This window comes from Alosa sapidissima, chromosome 1 (genome assembly GCF_018492685.1).
Source record: "Alosa sapidissima isolate fAloSap1 chromosome 1, fAloSap1.pri, whole genome shotgun sequence".
In the NCBI taxonomy this organism is placed as follows: Eukaryota; Metazoa; Chordata; class Actinopteri; order Clupeiformes; family Clupeidae; genus Alosa; species Alosa sapidissima.
The window spans coordinates 31,157,363-31,183,338 of record NC_055957.1 but is presented as its reverse complement, the minus strand read 5'-3'; the positions used below and the strand labels follow the sequence as shown (position 1 = coordinate 31,183,338).

Below are 25,976 nucleotides of genomic sequence, written 5' to 3'. Positions count from 1 at the left end.
AAACCTATCACCGTTTTTGGTGTTACAGGAAGATTGGTCATAAATTGCTATCACCGTTTTTGGTGTTACAGGAAGATTGGTCATAAATTGCTATCAACTTTTTTGGTTTCCTCCCTTTGCCTGTTTCCTGTGGCCCTTGTTGAGAGTGATTTGTAAGTGCTGTCATGGTAACCTGCTGCCCCGTGCTCTCTCTGCAGTGACCCCGTCCCGGGAGCCCGGCTGGCTGGAGGGAGTGCTGGAGGGGAAGAGGGGCCTCATCCCTGAGAACTATGTTGAGATGCTGTAGCACACACACTCACACACAGACATGCATGCTCTCTTTTTCACACACACACTCACAAGCACACACACACGCACTCCAGACACCCCTCTTATACATGGTATCCATGGTCATGGTGGAAATGTTATCTCGCTCCATATCTTTTTTTTTTTTTTTTTTATCCATCTGTCTGCTCTTCATGAAAAGACAAAAAAAAAAGTGCATTTCTGTCGGACACAGCTTGACTTGAGGAGAGCGCGAGCGAGAAAGAGACAGCATGTGTGGCTGCTGACGTCACTGGAAGAGAGGTGAAAACGGCACACTGATGGGCTCGGATCCCCAGACGTGACACAGAGCCTAAACTGTGCAGTTTGGAGCTGCCCACAGACATTCTGGGCTTCTGTTATGCAACGTTTCCAATGATTCCCGGCATAATTAGCTGATGTTTCTTTCATAATGTGCTTTAGGAAGTTCTACATAACAGCTCTTTATTGTTTTACTGATAGAATGCATGCAGTTAATTGGTTTATGCATTTTAAAGAAAAGGATATTGATATTTTATTTTGTTTTTATCCGATTTTAAGTTGACTTTTTTTATATTGTTTGAGTACCATTTTAATTTAAAATACTGGATTTCAGTTCAGACGTCACAGTTCCGTTGCCTCCACCTCTTCAGTGTCCTTCCGTATTTGACGCCGTCCAATGATTTGGGCATAGCAAGTATTTTAGAATTGTTGTATATAAATGAAATGATCTTTATTGATAAAATATAAAAAGACAAATAAATATTATTATATAGTGACACAGATCTATCTCCTCTGAATGCACCATTACATAATCCTAAGTCTTATGTGTCTGTGTTGTGTTTTAAATGACCTCCAGAAGCAGTCCTATGGCTAGGGCCACCACTACAGGTCCGCAGCTGTTGGGATCAGTGATTCTAGCCACAGTCCTCACTCCAAGTCCACACTCCCACTTTTATTCTCTTGCTCTTTTGTGGAGATGTTTTCATTTCCCTAAAAGCTTTTATTTTCTGTGTTCTTCATGAGGGAATGTTTGCTTGCTAATTTAAGACAGTGATTTATGACGTTTGTAAAGGTCTTGGCATGCATTTCACTTTTGTATTATTGGTTATCCTGTTGATCAATGTTAAGTGAATAAAATATTTTATTATTCAGTCTAGAATTTATTTTTTGAGCCTCGTGTGCATAGTACACCAACAGATCTAAATGTTGTGCATTTAAAAATCTACTGCCTACAATCTATCCTAGCAACATTATGTGACTCTCTTTAAATAAGTATAAATTAGGTACTAAAACACATGTTTTTTTATTTGTTATGAATTAGTATGAAATGTTTTTACAAGAATACTTTCTTTCAGTGTTACATGAGGTATACCAAATGCGCATCTCATGCGGTGGCACCATTTGGGAGTTCTATTGGCTTCACTATAAAGTCTCAGCCTTGTGCTCCCTGTCTTAGTGTGTGATGCTTAACTTGAAACTCAGCAGATTACTATTAAACATACTTCTCCTGGAGTACTTTTCAGCAAACTAATCTACACACACGACACAATTTACACAAAGCTGCTGTTGTAAACGACAGAGGCTCTGGTCGCTCCACCTTCTGCAGTGGATTATTATGGAGCTTTGTGCTGCAACAAATAGCTATGGTCTTGGCTCTGACCCTCTCACTACTCAGATCTTTCACATGGCAGTCACTGATGTGACATGTAAATACTTGGACTGCCTTTGTTTAATTAGGGTATAAAGCACATCCAGGCGGCTGGAGAGGCTTGCTGTCTGCGGCTCTTACCCAGGTTACATAATGATTATGACCGTGCAGTCAGACCGACAGTAACTAATGGAGCCTGGGATTGAGCGCGACGCGGGAGGGGGGCCAGCCAAAAATAGGCTGGGCGTCGGGGCATCAGTTGCTTACATCAAATGAGCTAGATCTAATGAGATGGGTTTACTCTCTCGGCTGCCGCTCCCAACCCCCATCTCACACACTTTAACTTCCCCTTAGAGACGAGGTTAGTGTTGATGGATGATCTCTTCTGTCTTGCACCCTCCCCTTCCTCATGCTTTCTACGTTTTCTCTCTCTCTTCTATCTCCCTCTGGTTCCAGCACTTGTGGACATCCTCTGATAGACACTCTCTCTTATCCTAAAGAGATTCTGTTTTATCTGGAAGCCTTGCGGTGCGCAAGCATGTGCATATGATTGGAACCTGAAGCAAATAGCATTACTGTTCATGTTGAGGATGAATGCACCAGGGGAACGGAACGTAGTTGAAAGATTAAAAAGTGACTGTAAGTCAGCTACGAGAACGAGGCAGAGAGAGTGAAGGCTTGGAGACTGAAAGTAAGAGAAAAACAAACTAGAGAAATGAGAACTCCAACAGGCTGCGCTGGGAGGGAAAGTGGGGCGTGGAGGCAGCCATGTGTGCCGGCCTGGCCCTGAAATCTGCCTGATCCAATAGATTGTATTTGTCTGGCAGTCTGAGAGAAGATTTGGAGCGGGCTGTGGATTTGCGCAAAAGAGCAAAAGTAATACTGTCTGCACTTACAGTCTGGCAGCTGGGCTGGTTTTCAAATTCAGCCTCTTAATGAGGTTAATGGAGTAGCTTTTTTCCCTCGTCACTTTCACTCTGTCCTTCTTTTTCATCCTTAGAAACATTTTCTCTTTATAATTTTTCATAGTTATTTAACAAAAAAAAACTGTTGATTCATCATTTTTGCTCGATGGTTTTGTTGCATGTGGGTTGTCTACTGCTTGATCTTCATATTCCCTCTTTTCCTCCATGTCACCTTGTCATCAGTGTGTCCTGTGGTCATGATTCACTCTGACGGTGTCATTGCATAAGAGCATCACAATCACAATAAAGGCACACATCACCATGTGTGAGTTAGGGGGTTTATTGGAATCCCTTGATATTTTTGCAAACACAGTTATGGCAATATCTGCATCAAGATATACAGTTTGGAGGAACTAGTTGCGAATTTTGCCTTAAAGTCATGAACAAGAATATTGATGATCTTTGTTGATAGTTGCTGACAAGTATTGTACAAAGCATTGGATTAAAAACATTTCTGATTTAGCTGTTATTTTGTGAGGAAACAGGAAATGCATCTTGCGTCACACTAGGAGATATGGCTTTGTTGCTTTACACAAGATCAGTTTGAACAAGTATGATGGTAAAAACAACAACACAAACCAGAAAGACACATTAGGGGCAGTTTGAAAAAAAAGAAGACTCCTGCCCATGAAGAAGAGCAGAGCTCATTTCAGTTGCAAAATACTGATTGAAAAGCTACCTACTGAAGTCTGGGTTTACCTTGCAGCTCTGCAGAAGCCCCGTCTCTGCGGTAGTCGATACAAATGCATAGTGTTGCTATACCACAGCAGTATAGAGGAGCGATACAGTGTAATAGCTGGTTAAACAATGTACAGAAGCATGAGGTTCTGCAGTCATTTGCTGACAGACCTGCCTTTTACAAATACTCCAACAAGTTTGCTCCTATGGGAATCAACTTATTGAGACATCAAAGCAACCATCTTTAACGGTACAGTGCTTTCTGGTAGGGTTCTGAGGGACCTATCTGTAAGCACATTGAGAGATTCAGCTACTTTCTTCACTTGATTTCCTGATCCGGGATCAGCTTGGGATTCATGCGAGTTCCTGCGGCAATACTGCAAGACTGGTAGTTGTGGTGCTGTACAGTGGGTGCTGAGTACAATGTGTAATCATCGCACCATCTGCTACACTTCACATAACCAACCTCTGCTCGTATGTCTTCTATTCTGTTTGTGATGTTTTTCAATGTCTGTGTAGGTCGCGTATAAGAAAAGCCAAGCACGTAGTCCACCCTGTTCCTGTCCCTAAGGCGTGTGGATGTGTCCTGGGTGAAATTTGCAATGTTAAATAAATAAAACTGTTTATCAAGGGATTAGTAAATGAAATAAACCACAACTACCTATCCATGTGCATCCAGTGGGAGGGATCTATGCAATAGAATAGGAATTAGCTTTCAATGATTTCCTATTGTACTTAGGTTGTGTTGACACTTAAAAGAAAACAAACAAAAAAATGTACAAAACCATATTACTAAGAAAAATCCTTTAAAATTCACATTATTTTTAAACAAACAAAAAGGAGACAAAACGCTTTATGAATCTAACATTCATGTTATAAAGTGTTTCTTTCTCTCCATGTTAAGTACATTCATTTCTCTCTCTCTTTCTCTCTCTCTCTCTCTCTCTGTGAGTTCTCTCATTCATTCTCTTACAGGTTTTGCTCTAAAACCACAACATAGCAGGAGAACAGGCCAGACATACAAACACATGGGACTAGTGTTCCAACCACAGATGGATCAAAAGTAGAAATCTCCATCACAACGCGAAACTGGGACTCATTTATTTACAACAGATACTGTAAAATGGTAACCTTTCATGGGAGAGTAAAAAGGCACGGATTTCCCTTCTTAAATACACTGTAAACATCTGGTCAAAAAGCATGCATAAACATTATCACTTTACAAAAAAAATCTCATAGACTTTTGTTGTATCTTTTTAGACAAAGTACTAATATATTGTTTTCCAGCAAAATATAATTCTTTCAAAAAATACTTTCCCATACAGCCTATGAACCTTTTGTGAGTCTGATTTACATATATATTTATCAAAATAGACAGGGAAAAGGAAAAACAAAGATGGAAAACAAAAATCCTTACAGCTTATAGTTTTCCTTTCCTTCACAAACGCATACAGCAGGGTGTAGACAGAGAACGGGTGTGTGGCAACATCCCGTTACCCAAGGCCTGTCTGCTGTTTTGTGCCACCTATGTAACACCTACTGCAAGAACCAGTGATTTACATACCACAGGGTAGGTTACTGAACTCATTATCTCTCTCTCTCTCTCTTGCACTCTCTCTCATTCTCTCTATTTCTCAGACATTTCTTATCCCAGACAGCTCCTGTCTACTTAATGTCTCAATTATCACATTAACATCCCCTGTGCAAATCTTACTTCAGTCGAAAGCCTAAATCCTCTCCTTGTGAAAACCCAACAATGCCCTCTGGAGAAGGGGATCAACATAGCTTTTACACAGAAAGCAAGAGGAAAAGAAAGGACTGGTGGAAAACACACACACACACACACACACACACACACACACACACACACACACACACTAAGATTGACCACCCATTCCACTCTGCTGCATCTCCTGTTGCACTTGTGGCTGGGAGAGAACCTGTGGGATTTCCTATGGGTTTCAAACATTGCACACATCTGAATGCGTTTCTCCAGATAGCATTTACTCTTGACAGTTGGCCCAGACGTATTAAGAAATGTAGATGTCGGGGGAGCGGAGTAATTCAATTAAATCCAAACCTTTTCTGCACAAAATTTGGAAACCACAAAAATCATCAGAAGCAAATAGTGTGTACCAGATGTATGTACTGTATGCGGAAAGCTCTGAAGCAGACTACTGTTGTATCAAGCATTAGCTCTTTGAAAAAAACAAACAATTGTTTCCAGTATGAAGAAAGTATATGATTTCTAAGCTATTACCTGTATCTGTACATGTGCAGCTACTGTTAAAATGTGTTAAATCTGCTTGGTTTTATGAAAAGAAGCACCTTTAATATAAAATGGAGTCCAAGATCTTAGACTGTGTATTTTTCTTGTCTTGTTTTTGTTTATGTATATATATATATATGAAAAAAACTATTCCACACACATAGAAAACACTATTTTATCCAGTATTTAGGCGGAGATTTCAACAAAGGGGCTGTTTTTCTATTTGTAAATCATGTGCACATTTTTGGGGGGGTTTGCCAAACATTTGCCAAGAATCAAGAATCAAGGCATTCCCCTCATCTGCAGGAGTAAATACTGTAGGTTGGGCCTACTGTAACAGCCATCTCTTCTATGCTGAACACGGCTATTAAGCCTCTTGTGGCTATTAACATTTGTTCAGTGTGTGAACTGCCGTTTGGCAGTAATCATGGGGCTATTTCATAGTACTTACAGTAGTCTCTGGAATGTCTTTTTGGATGCTACTGCCAGATATCGTCGCTAATGCAGGCATTCTGAAAAGACTAAGTGCCTCATGTCTGATGAAGTGCCAGTATACCTAACAGGTTCTTACAAAATTATTTAGGGTATGTATGCCCATCATTAAGCTTCATTTTGTTAGTATCAAAAGACACAAATTCAACTTGTACAACCCTCTCACATACCAAAGACAACTGCTTTTATTCATAAAAAGTCTTAACTTCATTTAAATAATTATATGTTTTGCATATCTGAGTAGGTTTTGATTGTTATGCAATGGTTGCAATTTGAGTGTGTGTAGTTACTGTTTGCATTTAAAAACACCAATTAGACACTCTTTTGATGTCCTAGCCCTTGGAGCATGTTGAAATTGCCTTGTTTCCTTTCCAAATCTCTAGCATGTGTCCTACTGTATTGTATGTAAAGGCCGCATCATCTTTCCGTTTGATGAATCTGCTTTTTCCTGTTCACAAGGAATGGTAAAACAAAACACGCAAACTGTGTTACAGAAAAGCCACAATAATCAGCTGCAGTATATCTGGGTTTTGTGTGTGTGTGTGTGTGTGTGTGTGTGTGTGTGTGTGTGTGTGTGTGTGTGCGTGTGTGTGCGTGCGTGCGTGCGTGCGTGTGTGTGTGTATTTGTTTGTGTGTCTGCTTGTGCACGTACACGTGTGCGTGTGTATGTGTGCATGTATATATGTGTATGTGAATGGGTTAGTGAATTTGCCCTATAGCTTGACCAAAGAAACGCATGGCTTTATATCCATAGAAAAAAAATTGTCATAATTGTCTTTGGGGCAACGAGGAGCACGCTGTCACGGCTTTGAGAATAAAGAACACTTCAAGAAAATACACATTGTCCAAATCGTGTCATTTTTGACACCACCTCACATGGTCTCTTGTCCCTCTTTACGTGGCCAGTGAATGGTCAAAAGCAATCCTAGGACCTGCTGAAGATCTGTCTTTGACATAAGCCTCCCTCACGTGTAAGGCTCCCAGTATTTTTCTGTTCACGTCTCAACAACCTGCCGGTGGTGTCCCGGTGTCCAGGGGTTCTCTCCTTCCTCCCGCTCACTGGCCTCTTGGCCTAATGCGCTGGGTCCACTGTGTCACTTCTTATGAAAGAAGAGTGTGTGTGTGAGGCCCGACTCCACCTTTGGTATCTGATCACTGATGATCTCCACCAGCATCTCAGGAAACTCCACCTTCAGAGCGTGGGACTCCCGGAACGTGTAAAAGCAGAAGTCCAGAAGACTCCCCACGAGCTACGGGACACAAACGCTTCAACTGTCAATAACAACATTTTTAAAGCAAAATGCACACTTTATGCTAATGTCAGGCTGAATCTTTCAAAGACAAATCTAAACATTTTAATGTAAAAATAAATACTATTAATAACAACAAAATAAACACTGTATCTCTTACACATACTCATTACGCTGTGTAAATCAGAAGAATTCATGTATTATACATTCAAATACATTTGGACCCAAATATGGGGCAAACAAACGCATTCAGGGAAGATGATGTACTGAGCTCCACTGACAGCTATAAGGAACCATGAAATCCCAACTCAAATCAACCATAGACCTGACAGACATCTTCCAGACCATATAGTATAGTAGGACAGGAAGGGCTGAAATAGGAATCCTAGACGGGCGAGGCGATCACCTACTGTAAGACATGCGGCAGCACAGGGCCACTGGGGGGAGCCACTGACTGTCAGCAGCAACCCCCAGGGCACTGGTCACCGCCTGCCCTTACCCACTGGACTCTACAGCACAGCAGGCCTTCATCTGGACTGGAGCTACCTCACAGCTGCCTACATCATTTTAAAAAGCCAACATCCTACACATTCAACTAGATAACTATTATTGCATGACTTGAAGCATATTTTCCTGACTGACTTGCAGTTTCTGGTTAAGGGTAACAAGTTGTTCTCGTGGAAACTGAATGTGAATCAAAATGTGAAACAATAACCATCCCAAAATCTCTGTTTATAGATGACCCGTGCCTTTGTACATCTCTGCATGATCCTGAACCACTGGGGCATGAAGATATGCATATTGTGAGAGCAAATAGTGGATGTACAACTTACATCATGCATAGCATCCAGAAGCTTGGTCAGTTGAAAGAAGCGCTGCCATGTCTGGCCCGAGTTGTTGGTGGCTTTGCCCACGGCCCGTCTCATCTCCTTGATGTAGTTCACCCTCATCTCCTCAAACGCTGCCTGGTTCTTCAGGCCATCTTTAGGAACTGTTCAAACATGAGCAAGCACAGGGCCATCAGCACAGGGCCATCAGAGAGATACAACACATCCAGCACAGGCCAGTCTACCTGTTATTGGTCATGCTCAGTGGCCTACGCTTCCCTGCTGAAAAAAACAGCCTGACCAGCTAAAGCTGGATTGCTGGTTGACCAGCTTGTTTGACCACCCTATGATGGTTGACCTGCTAGACCAGCAAAACTCTTGCGAAAATATACCTTCAGCTGGTTTTCCCAGCTTATGATGGTAATTCAGCTGGTTTTGCTTGTCGTACCACCTCAAGCTGGTCATTTTAGCTGGTGTTGCTGGTCTATAGTGCTGGTTTAACTGGCCATGCCAGCTTATGTTGGTCACTGTAGCGAACCAGCATGACCAGCTTGACAGACTGGTCACCAGCATGACCATCTTGTATATCACCAGCAAGTATATCTTGCACCAGCTGTATCCCACAAGACAGGCTGGTCACACCAGCATGACCAGCTTCCTCAGATGGACACGCCAGCATATCCAGCTGGTGGTCCAACCAGCTACACCAGCAAAGACCAGCAAGAGCTGGAAGAAAACCAGCAAAGACCAGCTAAAACCAGCTACTAGCATAAGTTGGTTTATAGCTGTTTTTTTTAGCAGGGTTCTTTTCTCAAGTGGTACAAACATACTTTCTTTAACACAGTTTTGTAAGACAGAGAACTTTACACTTTGATATATTTTGTATAACCATAATGTTTAATCTGTCTATAATCAAATATGACAGGGTGATACCATGACAACGTGCTCTGTGGCACCACTGACTTGTGACAGCCACCTATTGTCTAACTGTCATCCTTGTTTTAGAAATGGTGTGAAAAGGTGTAGTTCCTGCAGTGACAATAGTGTCAGGGGTTTCACTGAAAAGCAGCCTAATGAAAACTCAGACATGTTTGTACAATGAGATCTGAGCACCCTGAAGTCAGGCACCCAGAAGAGGGACAGGGAGAGAGGGGGAGAAGAGGCAGGAAGAGAGAGGTTGCTCTGCTCCATCTTTCTCTGGAGGGTGAGCCTTACACATGGAGCACAGCCAGAAACATTCTGAATTATTATGCTTTTTTTTTTCAAACTCAGTGAATCAGATTACTCTAATGGTTAAAAAATTGCAAGCAAAGACAAATAGAAGTTAAAATTGTTTTAGGATTTATCCGTACAGCAAGCGAGTGAAAAAAGCCCTCGGGCCATTTGTAGTACAACTGCCCAATCAGAGCCACAGAACCAAACAATACAAATGATTTCCCAGTGAAGCCACAGCAGCCGATTGGAGCCCAGAGTATGCACAGACATGATTGAGATATATGGGGGGTGGGGCTCCTCAATGCCAGTCTAGCCATTGGCTGTTTATCCCTGACCCTGACTGCAATCCCTGCTTTTGAAACTGCAACTCTAATATGACTGTGTCTGAGGAAGAGTTGGACTAAACTGCAACTCTAATATGACTGTCTCTGAGGAAGAGTTGACTAAACCGCAACTCTAATATGACTCTCTGAGGAAGAGTTGACTAAACCGCAATTTTAATATGACTGTCTCTGAGGAAGAGTTGACTAAACCGCACACCCCTAAGGTGTACATGTTCAACAGTTTCTTTCAATTATTAGTATAGCACAGATGGTGTTACCTCTTGTGTAAATTCAACGGAAAAATGAATCATTCACAGACATTATTTTTCTTGCCTTGCTTACATCTTGTACTGGACTGACAGGCTGCTTGTTATTGTTGGTTGGAAACTGAAACAGCTAGAGGTGTTGTCATTTGGTGCTCTGTCACCATCCTGTCACCCTGTGTTTCTATTCCAATCAGCACAGAGACACAGGGCAGAGATGACACGGCATGATGGAGCAGACTGTCCTACTCATGAACAACCACTCAAAAGAGGCATGGGGTGGGGGGGGGATTAGTACTAGAGGTTTGCTTTTTCAGCTTCTACACAAGAAACTTTGGTCTAGTGCAAGGCATATGTCAGGATCGCACTTATAAATATTGTGTCAGTGCAGTGTGCAGGCAGGTGAGGTGCTGTGGCGGAGGCAGGGGAGGGGGGCAGGTGATTCTGCTTGTTCCCTCTTGTGTGTTCAGCGGGAATGTGCTAAACCCCTCGCCTGCGCTCGCTCCCTCCCCCGCTCCTTTCTTCTGCTCTTCTACTGACCCACATAGGCCTCATTAGCCACAGGGCTGGTATTTAGGAGCCTGCTGGATGGAAACTGGCCTGATTACGCCTCCGTAATGGCTGTCATGTCAGGGAGCAAACAGCTCTCTTCTCCCTTTGTTCCTGATGGAGAGAGGAGAGGGGCCCCTCAGCCGGAGCCTGTGGACACCCGTGAGGAGGGATCACCATGTGCTCCTGTCTTTTAGCACTTGTTGAATATACGTACACGGAATGGCAAACCACAGGTAAACACGCATGTGTAATGTGACCAGTGTGTACGAGCCATGACCACAACATCACCACAGAGCATCACTGTGACCCACTGACCTTTCCATGATTACATGAAGTCTGTTTCTTCTGAACTGCAGATGAATGTTTTTTTTTTTACTTTACACTTTACTTTATGGGACATAGGTTATATGTTTATGTAAAATGTGCTTTATGAATTTTACATTTACAGTGTCATTGATAAGTCACAATATTCACAAACACAAACTTCAATCCATGGTTCAAGTGTGACTGTGGTGTTTTGACACATTAAGCACATAAAAAAATGGGGTTTCAGGGTTTAAAGGACATTTTTCATACCTTCTCATCTTTTCCTTATCTGAAAAGGTGTAAATCAAGTTCTATAGGCATCACTCAGGCATGCCCAAATATGGGGGAGCTGTCAAACAAAATGATGTGTGGCAAAATACGACCAAGGGGTGAGTGTTAAAAGAGAAAAGCCAGAACAGCCATGGGGGCTGCCGTGGCCTACTGGTTAGCGCTTCGGACTTGTAGCCGGAGGGTTGCCAGTTCGAACCCAGACCAGTAGGCACGGCTGAAGTGCCCTTGAGCAAGGCGCCTAACCCCTCACTGCTCCCTGAGCGCCGCTGTTGTTGCAGGCAGCTCACTGCGCCGGGATTAGTGTGTGCTTGTTCACCTCACTGTGTTCACTGTGTGCTGAGTGTGTTTCACTAATTCACGGATTGGGATAAATGCAGAGACCAAATTTCCCTCACGGGACCAAAAGAGTATACTTATACTTATACTAGAACAGTGAGGGCAGAACGATTTTTAGAGAGGTCACAGCCTCCAATTCGCAGGAGAGTATTAAGGCCCAGGGTGACATTTTAGCCAAGGTCAAAGGCGACTAGGAACTTCAACAGATCCTACCCTAGTCCGCGAGGTCAGGACCACAGATGGCCGCTATCTGGTTCCCAAATATACATACAGTACGGACAAAATTATGTTTCCTGTACCTGTGCTTATCTTTATCTCTCCATCTTTCACACAAACACACATACACACACACACACACACATACACGCGCGCGCACACACACACACACACTAATAAAAACAACAATCAAAAGCAGTTCAGTACTGGAATACAGCACCACTCTTAAATCTACATGTTCACACAAGCTGTCATTTAAAAAGAACACAACTCTGAGAGATAAGATCAAGAGCAACAGAAGAACAACAAGAGCACCACGGTGAAAGAATCTAAGCAAAAAATTATACAATTATTATGGCATTTTGAGAAACAAAATAGATTTAATCTAATCAATGGCCCTGTGTGTTTAAACATCAAATCCTTTAAAAAATATAGTGCTCTATCACAATTTGAATGTACTTGAAGCTGCCTTCAGCATGAGCACCTATAGAGGTCAAGTACATCAATGTGCTTGCAAAAGTCTTAGGTTGGTTTGAAAGTCAGATTGGATACAATGTACAGCATATTTTATGCAACTTGACAGAAAGTTACAACAAATTTCATGTCTGTTCTATTTCAATCCTCAACGTCTATATGTATTTGATCTTTTCTTTCAATCTTGCCAGACTATTTCCTTCATAGGAAGTCCCTCTCTCCTCCTCCTCCTCCTCCTCCTTCTCCTCCTTGAGAAGCATGTTTGAGAGCAGCAGAAGGGACACACTGCCTTTTGGCGGTTTGCCTCCTGTTGGACTGGCCTTATTGAGTGCAGCAGGACTGTTTGGCTGGGCGCCAGTGGATAAGGGTGTAAGAAGTTGCAGTAGCAGACTGGGATCTCATCTGTACTCAAAAACAATACTTCTAAACTTTGCCCTACTTTCATAAAGATTTTAATCCTGACAATACTGTTTGTTTGTGTTTGTGTGTGTGTGTGTGTGTGTGTGTGTGTGTGTGTGTGTGTGTGTGTGTGTGTGTTATTATTATGCACTAATGTAAGCTTTTCAACTTCATTATTTTTAACTATTGTAGTGTTTATATACTATAAGTCGCTTTGGACAGATACCATGAACACATTATTAGTGTGCATTTTAAAAAAACATTACAGAGTTGTTGTCAAAATAATTACATACTGTACCTATTTGCCTTACAAACACCTTGTAACACAACTTATAAAAGGTAGCTAATTTATAACTGATGTATTTTGTATTTGGCAACGGTGTGCTGTTCTGGTGCATTTTCAGGTTTTTCAACCCAGACCAGTGATCCTTCCTTCTCTTCTCCTTATCTGACCACATGGTCTCCAAATGAACATCATCATGTCTTACAATTAGGCAAATGCATACCTTACAAAACTACATGATGCTACTTCAAAATTCATGTCCAGAATACTGTCTAGTCATGGTTGACTGGTAGCAATTGCAAACGCATCCCATGTTGTACCCAGGATCCGTAATGGCGCTCCTTCATGGCACCATACACGCTGCCAGTAGCCTGAATGCCCAAGCAAAGAACCAAAGCACAAAACCAAAATCACCAACAAAACAGCCCTTTGTGCACAAAAAGCGGCACTACCAATCATGATGGGTTTTCTTCTCTACCAACACATTCTTTAGTCATTCCTCTTCGTTACGGTGGCTGTTTATGATCCGATCAGCAACATAACCAGACAAAATGCATCAACAAATAACAACAAATTCTTTGGTCATTCCACTTTATTGATGTTGCCGTTTATGATCCGATCAGCAACATAACCAGCCAAAACGAAAGCCCTTGACGCAGGCACCAACAACTACCGCTCCAGAAACACAGTGACACGATTTTAAAAATTAAAAATCTCAGTCAGTTCAGGTTACAACATGACCCCAAGTACTCTGTGAACACCTTTGGCTTGCATTTTCAGCAGCCTCATACAGGTCCTTTCAGTGACTGCCCTCGAAAACCAAAATACAACAGAAATGTTGTGGATGACTTTGCTTCAAAGTCTCTAACTTTGAAGCAAAGTCAGCCACAACTGTCTCCATTGGTCTCGTGAGTGCTTGTCAGCCAAGTTCCCTTACTTCTGCATATCTTAACTTCTTCCTTCCTCCATCACATCTTCAAAACGAATAGTTTGCTCAATAAAGTAGACTTATACCCATGCTCAGAATACAACACCATGTCTGGACTCAAAGCAGTCACAACAATACACTGTAGAACATGCTGTTGCCTTCTGACATCCACCAGGAGTTTCCAATCATGTGCTTTGTCTCATCTTCAGCATCTTTGAGTGTCTTGAAAAGCGCTATACAAATTAAATGTATTATTGGGGGCCAAGCAGCAGGGGACACCCATTGTGTTTCTATGTTTCTTTTTCCTATTATTATTCTGCCATTGGAGTCAATGGCAACCGTCTGGTAAAAAGTTGTGAAATTTGGTTTATTGGGGACATTGATTGGGGATAGTCCCATGATTAATTTTGCCAAGTTTCATGTTGGCACCTTGAGCGCTTTAGCGTCACCAACAGGTCAAAGTTGGACGCGCGTTCACACGTCACACATGTTTGACCCGTATTCCTGATCTTCAAAAATGAGGTAAAGTAGGAATCCTTGGACCAAGCCTATGACGTCCTATGACGTCAATTTCCGCCATGATGGATTTTCAGCCATATTGGATTTTCAGCCATATTGGATTCAAAAGTTCAAACTTTGTCCAACTGACACTGAACTTGACACACATGATCTTCAGACCAAGCCTAACAAAAGTTATCCAATTGCATATTTATTTTTGAAAGCCTTTGGCTGTCACAGCCAATCGCAATCAACAGTGAAGCCGCCAAGTGAGCTCATATCTCAGCCACCCTTTCATGTATCAAAACCAAACTTAGTACACGGACTTCTGATCCCCTTGGTAGGACGCTCAAAAAAATCACACACACACACACACACACACACACACACACACACACACACACACACACACACACACACACACACATACACACAGTTAAACCACAGTTAAACTACCTGCAGTGAAATGAGTGATATTAGATTCCTCTTTGGAAAAATAGTTAGAAATAATTTCTAAATCATTCAGTAAAACAAATCCCAACAATTCTACATACTTTATAGACGTAGGGTTTGAGCTTCTTCTGTTCTATGTACTCATGCTGATTTCCTGTATGTACAGGCATCTTGCCCCTCCCTTTTATGTATGACAAAGTGAGGAGTGGTAAAACCAGTCCTCCAGCGAGAGCTCAAACTCTGTAATCTTTATCTAAAACCTACCTTAGAGCAACTAGGCACTTTTCACCCTCAGGTTAGCCTAAGATGGAATCCATCTGATCAAAATTTCCTAAGGTTGACTCGTAAACCCCAAACACTGACAAAGCCTCATACATGACAGATTTCCACAAGTAAAGTATGGGAAAATATATCGCTCATATTCATAGGATTTTTGTCTGTCTCTCTCTCTCTCTCTTTCTCGCTCTCTCTCTCACACACACACACACACACACACACACACACACACACTGTGCATACTGTACCTGTGCTGAGAAGCAGTAGAACCTTCATGGCCAGGAATTCCTCATAGGTGAGCTGTAGCCGCACAAACTCCTGGCTCACCTGCTTCATGCCCACACACAGATCATACATGGCTGACTGCTGCATGCGCTCCCTGGAGGAGAGAGGGAGGGAGAGAAGAGCAAATAGAAAGAAAGACAGAAAGAAAGAGATGCAGAGGAAAGGAGAGCGAGAGAGTCAAGAGAACAAAAAAAAAACAGTATTTCAAAAGGTTCTGTGACCTAATTCTAAATTTCCAATCACTGAATACTATGAATGACTTTACTCTTCTACTGAGAGAGGGGCTAGCTGCACCTCTGGTTGCCATTGCGATGTGCCATAGTCTGGGAAAGACTTCAGTTTTACCATTTGAATGCACTGGTAGTTGTACTGTGTGATTCTTTCTTCCTCTCTCGCTCCCTCAGGATGTGTGAGAGTCAGGAAAGGTGTCTGCACAGCCCAACTAAAGAGCTGGAAGATGCAGGGAGAGTTGTTAAGTTTCTCCCTGTCTCAATCAAACTATGTCTACCTCTCCTAATGTCTCTCTGACCGTTGGCCATACACCCTAGCTCCTAGCTTATCTCTTCTTTTGTCTGTTCCTCTGTCTGTCTGTCTGTCTCGCTGCAGTTTTGCTAGACTCGCTATCGATCAGACTCTCCTCCTTTCCTCTCTCCACTTACAGTATCTGTCAGTCTGCTGGTATCTGACAGCCAAAGTTGAGGTATTTTTCCATCTGAAAGAATTCTTGCTGCACCTCAGCCAGCAGTGTCTCTTTGGCCAAACCAGAGCAGTACAGAGGCAGAAGGGCCATCTCACCAATTGTCAAAATAGTGGATTATCTAACAGGATCAACTTTTCAGATTCTTGCAAACTACAGTTAATAAAATCTTTTACCATTGTGTGCTTCACACGCACACAGCCACACAGAGACACACTGACCATGACTTCCTTATACAGTCTCCTGGTTGCTATGGAGAGGGATTCTGCCAACAGTACTGAATGAAGTGATACAAACGTGTGGTTGTGATCAGGTTGTTAAAAGCCTTAAGAATTAGAGATGACAACGGGAATATCATTTCACAGCCAGACTGTTTGCTAATGGTGCACCATTCAAACTGGTGAAGCATGCTGCATGCTGGTGCTGTGCACTGTGCCTGCATGCCTTTCAGAAGAGTGGAGCTTTTCCAGTCTGCCATGCACTGTGCTGACGGCACTCTCTTCTCCTGTCTGAGAGCTGCTTGCTTTGGTGTAGTTTGCACTGCTCTGGGCTTACCTCGGACATGTTGGCATCCTCTGTTTTCAATCAATATATGCTTCCATTTTTAAGAGAACACAAGCTGTTAAACCAACTACCAAATCTAACATTAAGATAATTATCAGCAGCATATGAGAGCTCTGTTGGGGCAGATAGAGCACTTCCTCAACAGAACTGTGAGCATGCTCTCCATTGGTGGACAGTGGTGCACTACATGACTGAGAATCTAGTATCCAGGAGGCTGCTGAGATTCACATGCAGGTGTAAAACATCCAAGATGTGCTTCCTCTGGCACCACCGCCACCATATCCTCCTGGTAAAAAAAATCCTCTAAAGCCATGAATCCATTATGGATGTTTACATTTCCACTGTATCCTCTGAGAGGATGATTCACTGGCCCTGCTCATGCCTACCAGCCAGCCCCTATCTGACTAGTTTCAGAGGTAGACTTTTGCGGTAACCATAGCAGCTCCAGCTTTTAACTGCCCCTTAGTACTTCACTGGAAATCCAAGATGCTGCAAAACAAAGGACTATGAATGAACTACAACTGAATGTCAATCCATTCTTGCATAATATTTCCATGTTATGTGGAGTGTGTTTTGTATTTAGCATATTATCATATTTCTATGTTATGTGGAGTGTGTATTGTATTTAGCATATTATCATATTTCTATGTTATGTGGAGTGTGTGGGATGTGTGTTGTATTTAGCATAATCCTGGTATGCAAACTGTTCTATGGTGTTTTGATGACATGCAAGTGGAGTAAGACCTGTTGTTTCACCGAGTCCTAAAGTAAGGACAGGGCTGCTGGCTAAGGGACTGGGCTCTGTTGCATGTGAAGCTTGGTGATGCCTGTGGAAGCTTGCAGAGTATCCAGGTCAGCAATAAATCTTGTCACATGAGCAAACAACGAGCGTTTGGAGTGGAGCTTCAAACACATGTCTGAGATGAGGCAGGAATGCTCATCATTCACTTCTGGCCTATAGAACAGCATGCACATTTGTGGGAGGGTCTGTGTGTGTCCACACTTGAGTTTGTGTCTGCGCATGCCTGTCATGCACAACAGATCTCATGCACTTGCACTAGCACTTGCACAGATCTAGGTGAAATTATATCTGATTACTGCAGTGTACTTGAGTTTGCTCTATAACACATGACTGCTACTAAGTGAATTTATACAAATTTCACCTGTCAATGTAGTTTAACAATGTAGCTACACCTTACATGTAAAAATCTGTTTTGTTAGACTATTTTTACTGCAGTTATTACACTGGTCAGCCAGTGATAATTATTATTCCTCCTCTGTTTACTGTCTGGCCAGGCCTGCAGTGCCTGGTGTGTCCTGTGGGGGTCACTGTGCTCGCTCTGCTTATCCATTAGCACTGAGAGGGGTGAGAATGGGCTGAGCTGCAGTCTCCCTCTGTCTCTGCCGCTCTTCCTTTCACAAGCTCAGTCTGCTCTCTCTTCTGTGCGCCCCCCCCCCCCCCCCCCCCCTTCTGTCTAATTCTCCACCGTGACCCTGTTCGCTCATGTCTATTCAAATGAATCATGCGGCCCATTGACCCCACTCTTTGCTTCTATCAGTGTTGCTGAGAGGGAATGCTTTGACATGGACAAGAAATGGAGGGCAGGAGACAAAGAATAAGCCACTTGCAATTAAACACAACTAGCAATGTAACATTTGATCCATATATGAGATCTATTTCCAAACCGAAAAAAATGAGAAAACAATTCAAATACAAGAGCATTTCTTTCCCCCACATCCACAAACAGATACAGCACATTTGTGAGCACTCCTACGGCATTGCTGAAACAAACTGTGTCTCTTCACTTCACCTTCCCCTCTAAAACAGCTCTTGGTATGCACACACAAAATAACTACAGCGCCATTATTTTCCAATTTCATTTCTACAATACAACCTGACAATGAGCCTGTCTCTGCAGACGACTGGCTACTTACTCGTTGAAGACGAGGTCTGGGGCAAAGAAGAGCATCTGTGCGTTGGTGTGTTTGTAGGACCTCCAGCTGAGTGCAAAGGAGGACAGACACATCCAGGAGTACTGAATCAGAGTGATTTGGTCCTCAATGGGCAGCGAGCGGAATCCTGTACAGAAAACAAACAGATAGACAGAAGATAGACACACACACACAAACACACACACACACACACACACACACACACACACACACACACACACACACACACACACACAAAATATGAGTGGTGAATACTCGTCTGAGAAATCAAGAGAGCTCTGACCAGGACATAGGTCTATTGTAAGGGTAATAAGTGATCAATGTCAAATAAAACAAGCGCAATATATGAAAATGTGCATGACAGTGTGTTTATTTCTGTATGAATGTGTGATATTGGATGGGAGACCAAGAATGTACTTTGTGTTTATGTACATATTTGTTTTGGCACACATGGAAGGGTAAAAGCTTGTGTGTGTGAGAGTGTATGTTTTGGTGTCTGATCTACAAGCCAGTATTTGTTAGGACATGATAAACTATTGCAGCATATTAACCAGAATCTGTGTTACTCGAATCCCCCAAGGTTTCCATTCACTGTACCGTTCAGTAGGCCGCTCCATAAATATCACTTAGCAGAATCTTGCCAAATGCTCATTCAGAGAATGCTTCCACATGCTATACAATAGGTCAAACAAGGACACACACGGAACTTATCACAGGCTCCTGCACAGGCTTCATTTGTGTATGTCATTGCAACTGTGGAGAAGCATGACCTGCAACAGTGTAAGCTTAATGCAAAATGTGGACAGGAACTAATTTCTGGCAATTACAGTGCTAGACATGTGGAAGTAGACCCTTAAACTGTATGCTACTGACAGAGCCAGCTTAATGAACTGAACAATATACCATTGTACAGTGTAAGTATGCTAAATTATTTCTGTACTTACCTTCAGTTGTTTTGTTATTTAACAGTGTTTTGCCTACTGGTTTGAAGGAGTATACTCAGTGCAGACATTCCTCAGCATGAAACAACACTCAACTCAACTAAGGGTTTGGGCATCACTTCAGTTGAAAAAGTTCAGATCCATAGATATTTGCCTTGTAAGATGCCCAGAGCCCTGCAGATGTAAACTCACGGCAATGGGTTTCTCCTCTCAAAGTCAGGGAGGGCCACTCTGACCTCCCGACCGCCCCTGTCTATTTATATATATCCGGATGTGGCAAGCAGACACCTCCATATCAAATATTTGCAATCCAGCAAATGGAGGGGCACATAGGAGCAACCTGATTGCAGAGTAGGATGTCTCAAATTGTAAGTTTAGGATCTTTACAGGATCATTCTAAGTGATGTATATGAACATTCAATGCAATTGTCTCTCTGTCATTGTGTTCTTTAACAGGCAAAAAAGAAACCCAAATCCCATATTAGTTCTACATTAATGTTCTAGGCCACCTGTGTAATGAACAAGCCTCAGTAAATGTCAATAAAATGACAAATCACACTTCCTTGAGCGCATGGCAGGCTCACTTAGAGATAAGTTCTGATAAGTGGAGTAAATTATATTGATTTAAGACATAGACTTGTGATAAAACCACCAGCAAAATGCCGACCAAAACAAAACAGTTTCTTTGCAGCAGCTCCAACTCTCTCCAGTAGAAAAGAAAAAAAACACTTTCACTAAACTACAAAAGTGACTATGAAAATAGACTGTTGGATTACCTGCATATCTGCTTCACTGAATAAGCAAGAGGACTTGCTACAGTGAATGTGTAGAATGGAACCATTTTACTACACACATTTGAAATGATTGAAAAAAACATTGTTGTTTCGCTAGACACTTTTGTTCAATATCAAGGAAAACTCATTTACAAAGAAAATTGCTTTTTTCATTTACAAAGAAAAAGTTGCTATTTCATGTTAATAATCAGACAATAATTCTAATGCAAGTGTATACAGTTTAGTGGCTGTTACTTATGGGACTTTGGTTCAAAGATAAGCTCTAAGCCAGGTAATAACTAAAACAGTTATGGAAAAAAAGTGTTGCCCAGGATCTTAGGGTGGGAAAGTATTTACGATTGGTAATACCTGGTAATACTTTGGCCCACTTGACCATGCGGACCATCTGTTTGCCTGCAAGACGATTGAGGCTGGTGAGCAGGTGGTCGGAGGTGTCGGGCTGTGTGTTGTCGTATCCGGCGTACACCTCCTCGGGCTCGATGAGCTCCAGCACGCTGCAGACGGAGGGGGACAGGTAGGAGGCCACGACCGGACTGTGAGGAACCAGCTCAGTCACGGCGCTCAGCTCCTTTTCCGAGGACAGGTAATGGCCTCCGTCCTTCGAGTTCTGCAGTGGCGACTCCTCACTCACACTCTTCAGCTTGCCCAGCTTCTTGGACTTTCGAGCTAAGGAGAGATGGAGGGGAAAAAATGTTCTTGTCAAACTCTTTACAAATAGGAGCTGCTCCAGGGGAAGAAAAAGACTGAGTTGTTAAACCATTCTATTAAGTTTGACTTCTGGTTGTTTTAATTGTGTCAATTGTGCTAAATGTATTGCAACTTATTACTACCTGTTATTTCTATTATTATTATTATTATTATTATTATTATTATTGTAAAACTCTGCATGCTAGTTCATACTTAATACACACACAACCATGGTTCAGTCTGTGAAGCTTTCAAAGGCAGCATGTGGTGTATAGTAAGTCCAAAATCAAGTGCATACAGCAGAAGGCTAGGAAGGGAGAGCATAACAATAATGTGTTTTCACATTTACAGATTCCTATCAAATCCTTTCTAGTTTATTATTTTCTCAGTGGACCACACTAGATTTGACTGGTGATGAGACCACGTACAGTGATTCTAATCCAGATGAGGATGCTACAACTAATGTGATTAAACCGAAACCGAACAGAAATAAACAGTTTGGGTATGTAATATATTTTCTTCAAAACATTCGGTTAAATCTTTTTAGATTTAATTTATTTTAAATTAATATGAGATGGTGGGGATATCGCCACAGATTTGACTGTCATAACATGCTAACTTGTATATTAGTTTAAATCGTTAGTATATATAGCTACTGTGTTAAATTATACACTTGACTTTACTGGAAGGGGGGAGTTTTATGAAATATATTACAGTAAGATTTTGACAATTGTGTGGATTGATAACAACACAGGGCTAGTGTTGTCTATGAGTGAGTTGAATGGCTGGCTATCCCCATCTCGGGAAGTGCCATGCTGTGACCAGTTGCTGGCGGGAAATCCTGACTAATAATCCCATTTTAGGCTCCAGTTGTTTGGAAGTTTGAAGTCATTTCAGGGAAATTTGGGGTGGATGAATCAGACTTTGAAGAAACTCCTCCCCCTCACCCAATGCTGAGGAAGTTAGCATTGGATGGGGGTGGCAGAGTGGCACTAAACTCAGATGGAATCGGGTCTTTGACCTGCTGGGCACAGCTGACTGATGAACAACATCAGCCGTGATAATAAATATGCTGCTTACACCGATGCCTCCACTACTAGTGTTGTTTCCACCTTTAGCATCCACAGTTAATGTTCACTGAGTCTTGGCCTACTCTGATGGTATAATTATGTGTTTTGACCTTAGACTTCAATACCTTGGAATCACAAAATACATGAGCAGGGAAAAACAAAGATAAAAAGATAATGTAGGCAGAGAGAGGAGGAGTGAGTGACGCTGAGAAGAGAGAGAAAGATCACTGATAGGCCAGATTGGAGGTTGGGAAATTTTCATTCACAAATTTGCTGACCCCTCTATAATAGATGACTCCCAAGGAGACTGTTTTACAGTACAACTGGACTCTGGACGATATCTCACTCACAGAGCCGCATGGGTCCTTACAATATTGAGTGGAATGCCAGTAACCTTGGTAACTCCTCAATAAGTCTGCTCCAGCATGTAGTGTATTCAGCTCAGGTGACGCAAAGGCAGGTGGGCTTTATGAATTCAGCCAGACAGACTTGAGACAGATCCAGCACTGCTGCTTGTCTAAGTCATGGTTGGCCAAATGTGTTGTGTACAACTGGCTTCATGTCAGATAGAAACCTACCAGAGCATTCATGAGGACAACAACAACAACTGTGTCTCTGTGACAACAGAAGAGTGTCTCTGTCAATGACAACACAGCCACAACTATCTGCTCTGTCATCATAATCTCAATAGTTTGCATGCTGCTATGGAAATTATGCTTCATTTTATAATGCACAGTACTTATATTTACCTCCGAGGTTCATTCCTGCTTGCAAACACTTCCGTACCCGACATGCTGGACAGTTTTTCCGTCTGATCTTGTCTATGATGCAGTCATTCCTCCCGGCACATAGGTAGTTGTGCTGGCCTGTAAAAAGACATTAAACTCAGTTCAATACAGTCATGTGCACATTGACAGTAATATAACGAAACCCACGAGGCCTCATGCAGCACACGTGCCATTGTTCAATAGGTACTCTGTCATCATTCTCATTTTACTGTAACATCATGTTGTTATTTATAGACCTTTCTGTTTTGTTAGCTCACTTTGTGAAACAGTCCAACGCTCCCTCAGAGAACCAAGGAACCAGACCATTGTTACATGTATCATGATGAGCATGTGCGCACACTATACTATTAGCTTCATCACCAGTAGGAATCTTAAGGACAGAGTGGAAAGGCTTTCTGTAGAACTGCCTTGGCTGGATAGCTCCTCTGTGTGTCTCTGTGTTTGTGTGTGTGTGTTTGTGTGTGTGTGTGTGTGTGTGTGTGTGTGTGTGTGTGTGTATGTGTGTGTGTGTGTTTGCATGTGTGTGTGTGTGTGCAGGTCTTGGCTAGGACTGTGATGACAGTGAGGGTAACAGCCTGAGAATGCTGGGCGTTCTCGTCCCCCTGCTTAGCCCACAGCTAGCCCAATCAGCTCACATATCAGACTCTCATTCCGCTCCACTGCCCCTCTCTCTCTCTCTCTCTCTCTCTCTCTCTCTCTCTCTCTCTCTCTCTCTCTCTCTCTCTCTCCTTCTCTCCGCCCACACACTCTAGTCCAGGCCTTTGAGCCACAGGGACTCATCCAAGCACTGTTCCTCTCACTTCCCTTCTCTGTCTATCAGTCTAACATACACATTTCTGTATTTACATCTCTATATATATCTAATAAAATATTCTATTTGATTAAGCCTCATATATCTCACTCATACAGCGGAAGAGGGACTTTTGTCTATAAACTTCTGGTTTTTGAAAACATTTTGTGTGTAGAATTAGCATTTATTTTACCACTGCTTTTCCCACATCTGTATACTACAGTTCCTCCCAGGATTTTACATATCTCTGTACATCTGTATTGCTGCAGGTTTTGCCACATCTCTAAGTCACTACCTTTTTTCTTTGAAGAAATGCAATATTTACTGAAGTGTACAAGCATCAGTCGTTTTGATGGGTAAAGCCCCAGGAGCCACACAAAGGGCACATAAGGAGCTCTAGATGTGTGAGGTGTCGGTGTGTATAAAACCTGTACCTATAGACAGACATGCGTGGAAGAACAAACACACATACAGGACACACACACACTGGAGCAGTTCCTAGAGGAGAGGAAAGCAAAATGCTCAGTGAGTCTGTCTGCTTGCTGCTCAAGCCAAGGAACTACAGGAGGAGCAAGAGCAGCTGTAGCTCTGCCACTATTTCTGGCTAAATCACATGGCCCTTACATAAGCCCATTTTTCCTGCTCTAAAAAACAGTAAACTGCAACACAGGAAATACAACATACAAGCATGCTCACGCTCGTATTCACACACACACACACACACACACACACACACACACACACACACACACTTTCTCTCTCTCTCTCCCTCTCTCTTTCTCTCACTTTATTTCCTTCTCCTTTTATACCTGAATTCTGGGGGAAGCCACAAGCAACTCCAGCTGTGCTCTGTCCTGCTTCTTCCCACAGGTTCTGTTAATCATTGTCAAAGGGACCTTATACTGTACCTCCAGCATGAACAAACACGGATCTACCTCATAAGTATTTAGTTATGGGGTGTTTTGTTAGATTTATAGCTGTCAGTGCTTCTGAGCTGATTTCTGTTTCCTCAGCTCTGTATGCACTGCACTGTACGTGTGACCTGTGAGCTCTATGTATGCATGTGCTCTGGCATGAGCAGCATCAGGTCAGAGTTCTATGAAGAGGGAAACACTCACTGCTCTTGACACCTGTGCAACCCTCCTCCCTTTTCAACCCCTGGACTGCCAATACCATAAAAAAACATCTATACTGGGGGCTCTAATCCACTCAAAAACAGAATCATGTTTACTCTCAGTGCTTCCCTATCATTAAAGAGCTTAATCTGAGATAGACGCAACCCAGAAACTCAGAGATGTAGGCCTGATGTGGGCTGTTTTCAATACTGATCTGCTCCTGTGACACTCAAAGATATGCTAATGATGCAAGATGATGCTTGTGAATGGACTATTGAAAAGAAGGCATTTCCAAGCATTTAACAGTGTACTCGACTGAATAGCATATTCTTGAGATCGTGTTTCAACAGAGCAATGCTCCATTTCACCAACATATGTCAATAAGGAGACAGGGGGTTCCTGGATGAAATTCTATTGCCTCTTTTAGCCTACTACATCACCACCAAACTCCTGACCTCAAAAGAGATCCTCTGCAAGTCTGAGTAGACAATCAGGGAAGGGTATCTTTCAGAACTGTGTCTTGCGTAAACCCTTCAGGCACTCCATTTATACCCTAACAACACATATTGAAAGTTTATGAAAAAGACCAAACCAGAGGTCTTTTAAAATGATCTGCAACAGCCGATGAAGAAACATTAGCCAGGCAACATGACTTGCATCCAGTTTCAAGGAAAAGCGCTCTCAGGTTTCTGCCCTAGATTCACACATAGAGAGGCAAAAGTGCATAGGTCCATGGGGTGCTAGCATTAGCATACGGCAAAAAAACAACAACAGCAGAACCATAATGACAGTGACAGTACGCGAGAGAGGAGACACGCCGTGGGGTGTGTGAGTCAGCACAGGGCTATGTCTCCAAACCACACACGTCACATTCATTCAGCACATAGTTCCCTGAGCGCTGCATAATAACTGCTGTTTTCGAGGCGGCCATGATGAGCTCCTCAATTACCACTTTCAAAAAGGGGACACAGAGGCATCGACAGTTAGTCAAAGAATTCTATTTTTAGTGCTTGTGTACATTTGAGTGAAATGCACGTGTGACTGAGCGCAGGCTTTTGTGCACCG

At 42.4% G+C, this 25,976-nt stretch overlaps 2 protein-coding genes across 4 annotated transcripts in view; one reads left to right on the top strand and one right to left on the bottom strand.

The window, feature by feature from the left end:
* The window catches only part of arhgap10 (Rho GTPase activating protein 10), a 63,804-nt gene extending 62,368 nt beyond the window's left edge, over window positions 1-1,436 (top strand). For all 3 annotated transcript variants that reach the window (XM_042066873.1, XM_042066882.1, XM_042066893.1), the window contains one exon: window positions 198-1,436. In XM_042066873.1, the coding sequence (XP_041922807.1) occupies window positions 198-286 (89 nt within the window). In that variant the 3' untranslated portion in view covers window positions 287-1,436. The remainder of the gene's footprint in view (window positions 1-197) is intronic.
* Window positions 1,437-3,162: 1,726 nt separating this feature from the next.
* The window catches only part of nr3c2 (nuclear receptor subfamily 3, group C, member 2), a 71,843-nt gene continuing 49,029 nt past the window's right edge, over window positions 3,163-25,976 (bottom strand). The window contains exons 4-9 of the mRNA XM_042066866.1: window positions 22,968-23,084; window positions 20,810-21,127; window positions 18,709-18,853; window positions 15,476-15,606; window positions 8,421-8,578; window positions 3,163-7,587 (exon numbers count right to left, since the gene is read on the bottom strand). Of these exons, the coding sequence (XP_041922800.1) occupies window positions 7,432-7,587; window positions 8,421-8,578; window positions 15,476-15,606; window positions 18,709-18,853; window positions 20,810-21,127; window positions 22,968-23,084 (1,025 nt within the window). The 3' untranslated portion in view covers window positions 3,163-7,431. The remainder of the gene's footprint in view (window positions 7,588-8,420; window positions 8,579-15,475; window positions 15,607-18,708; window positions 18,854-20,809; window positions 21,128-22,967; window positions 23,085-25,976) is intronic.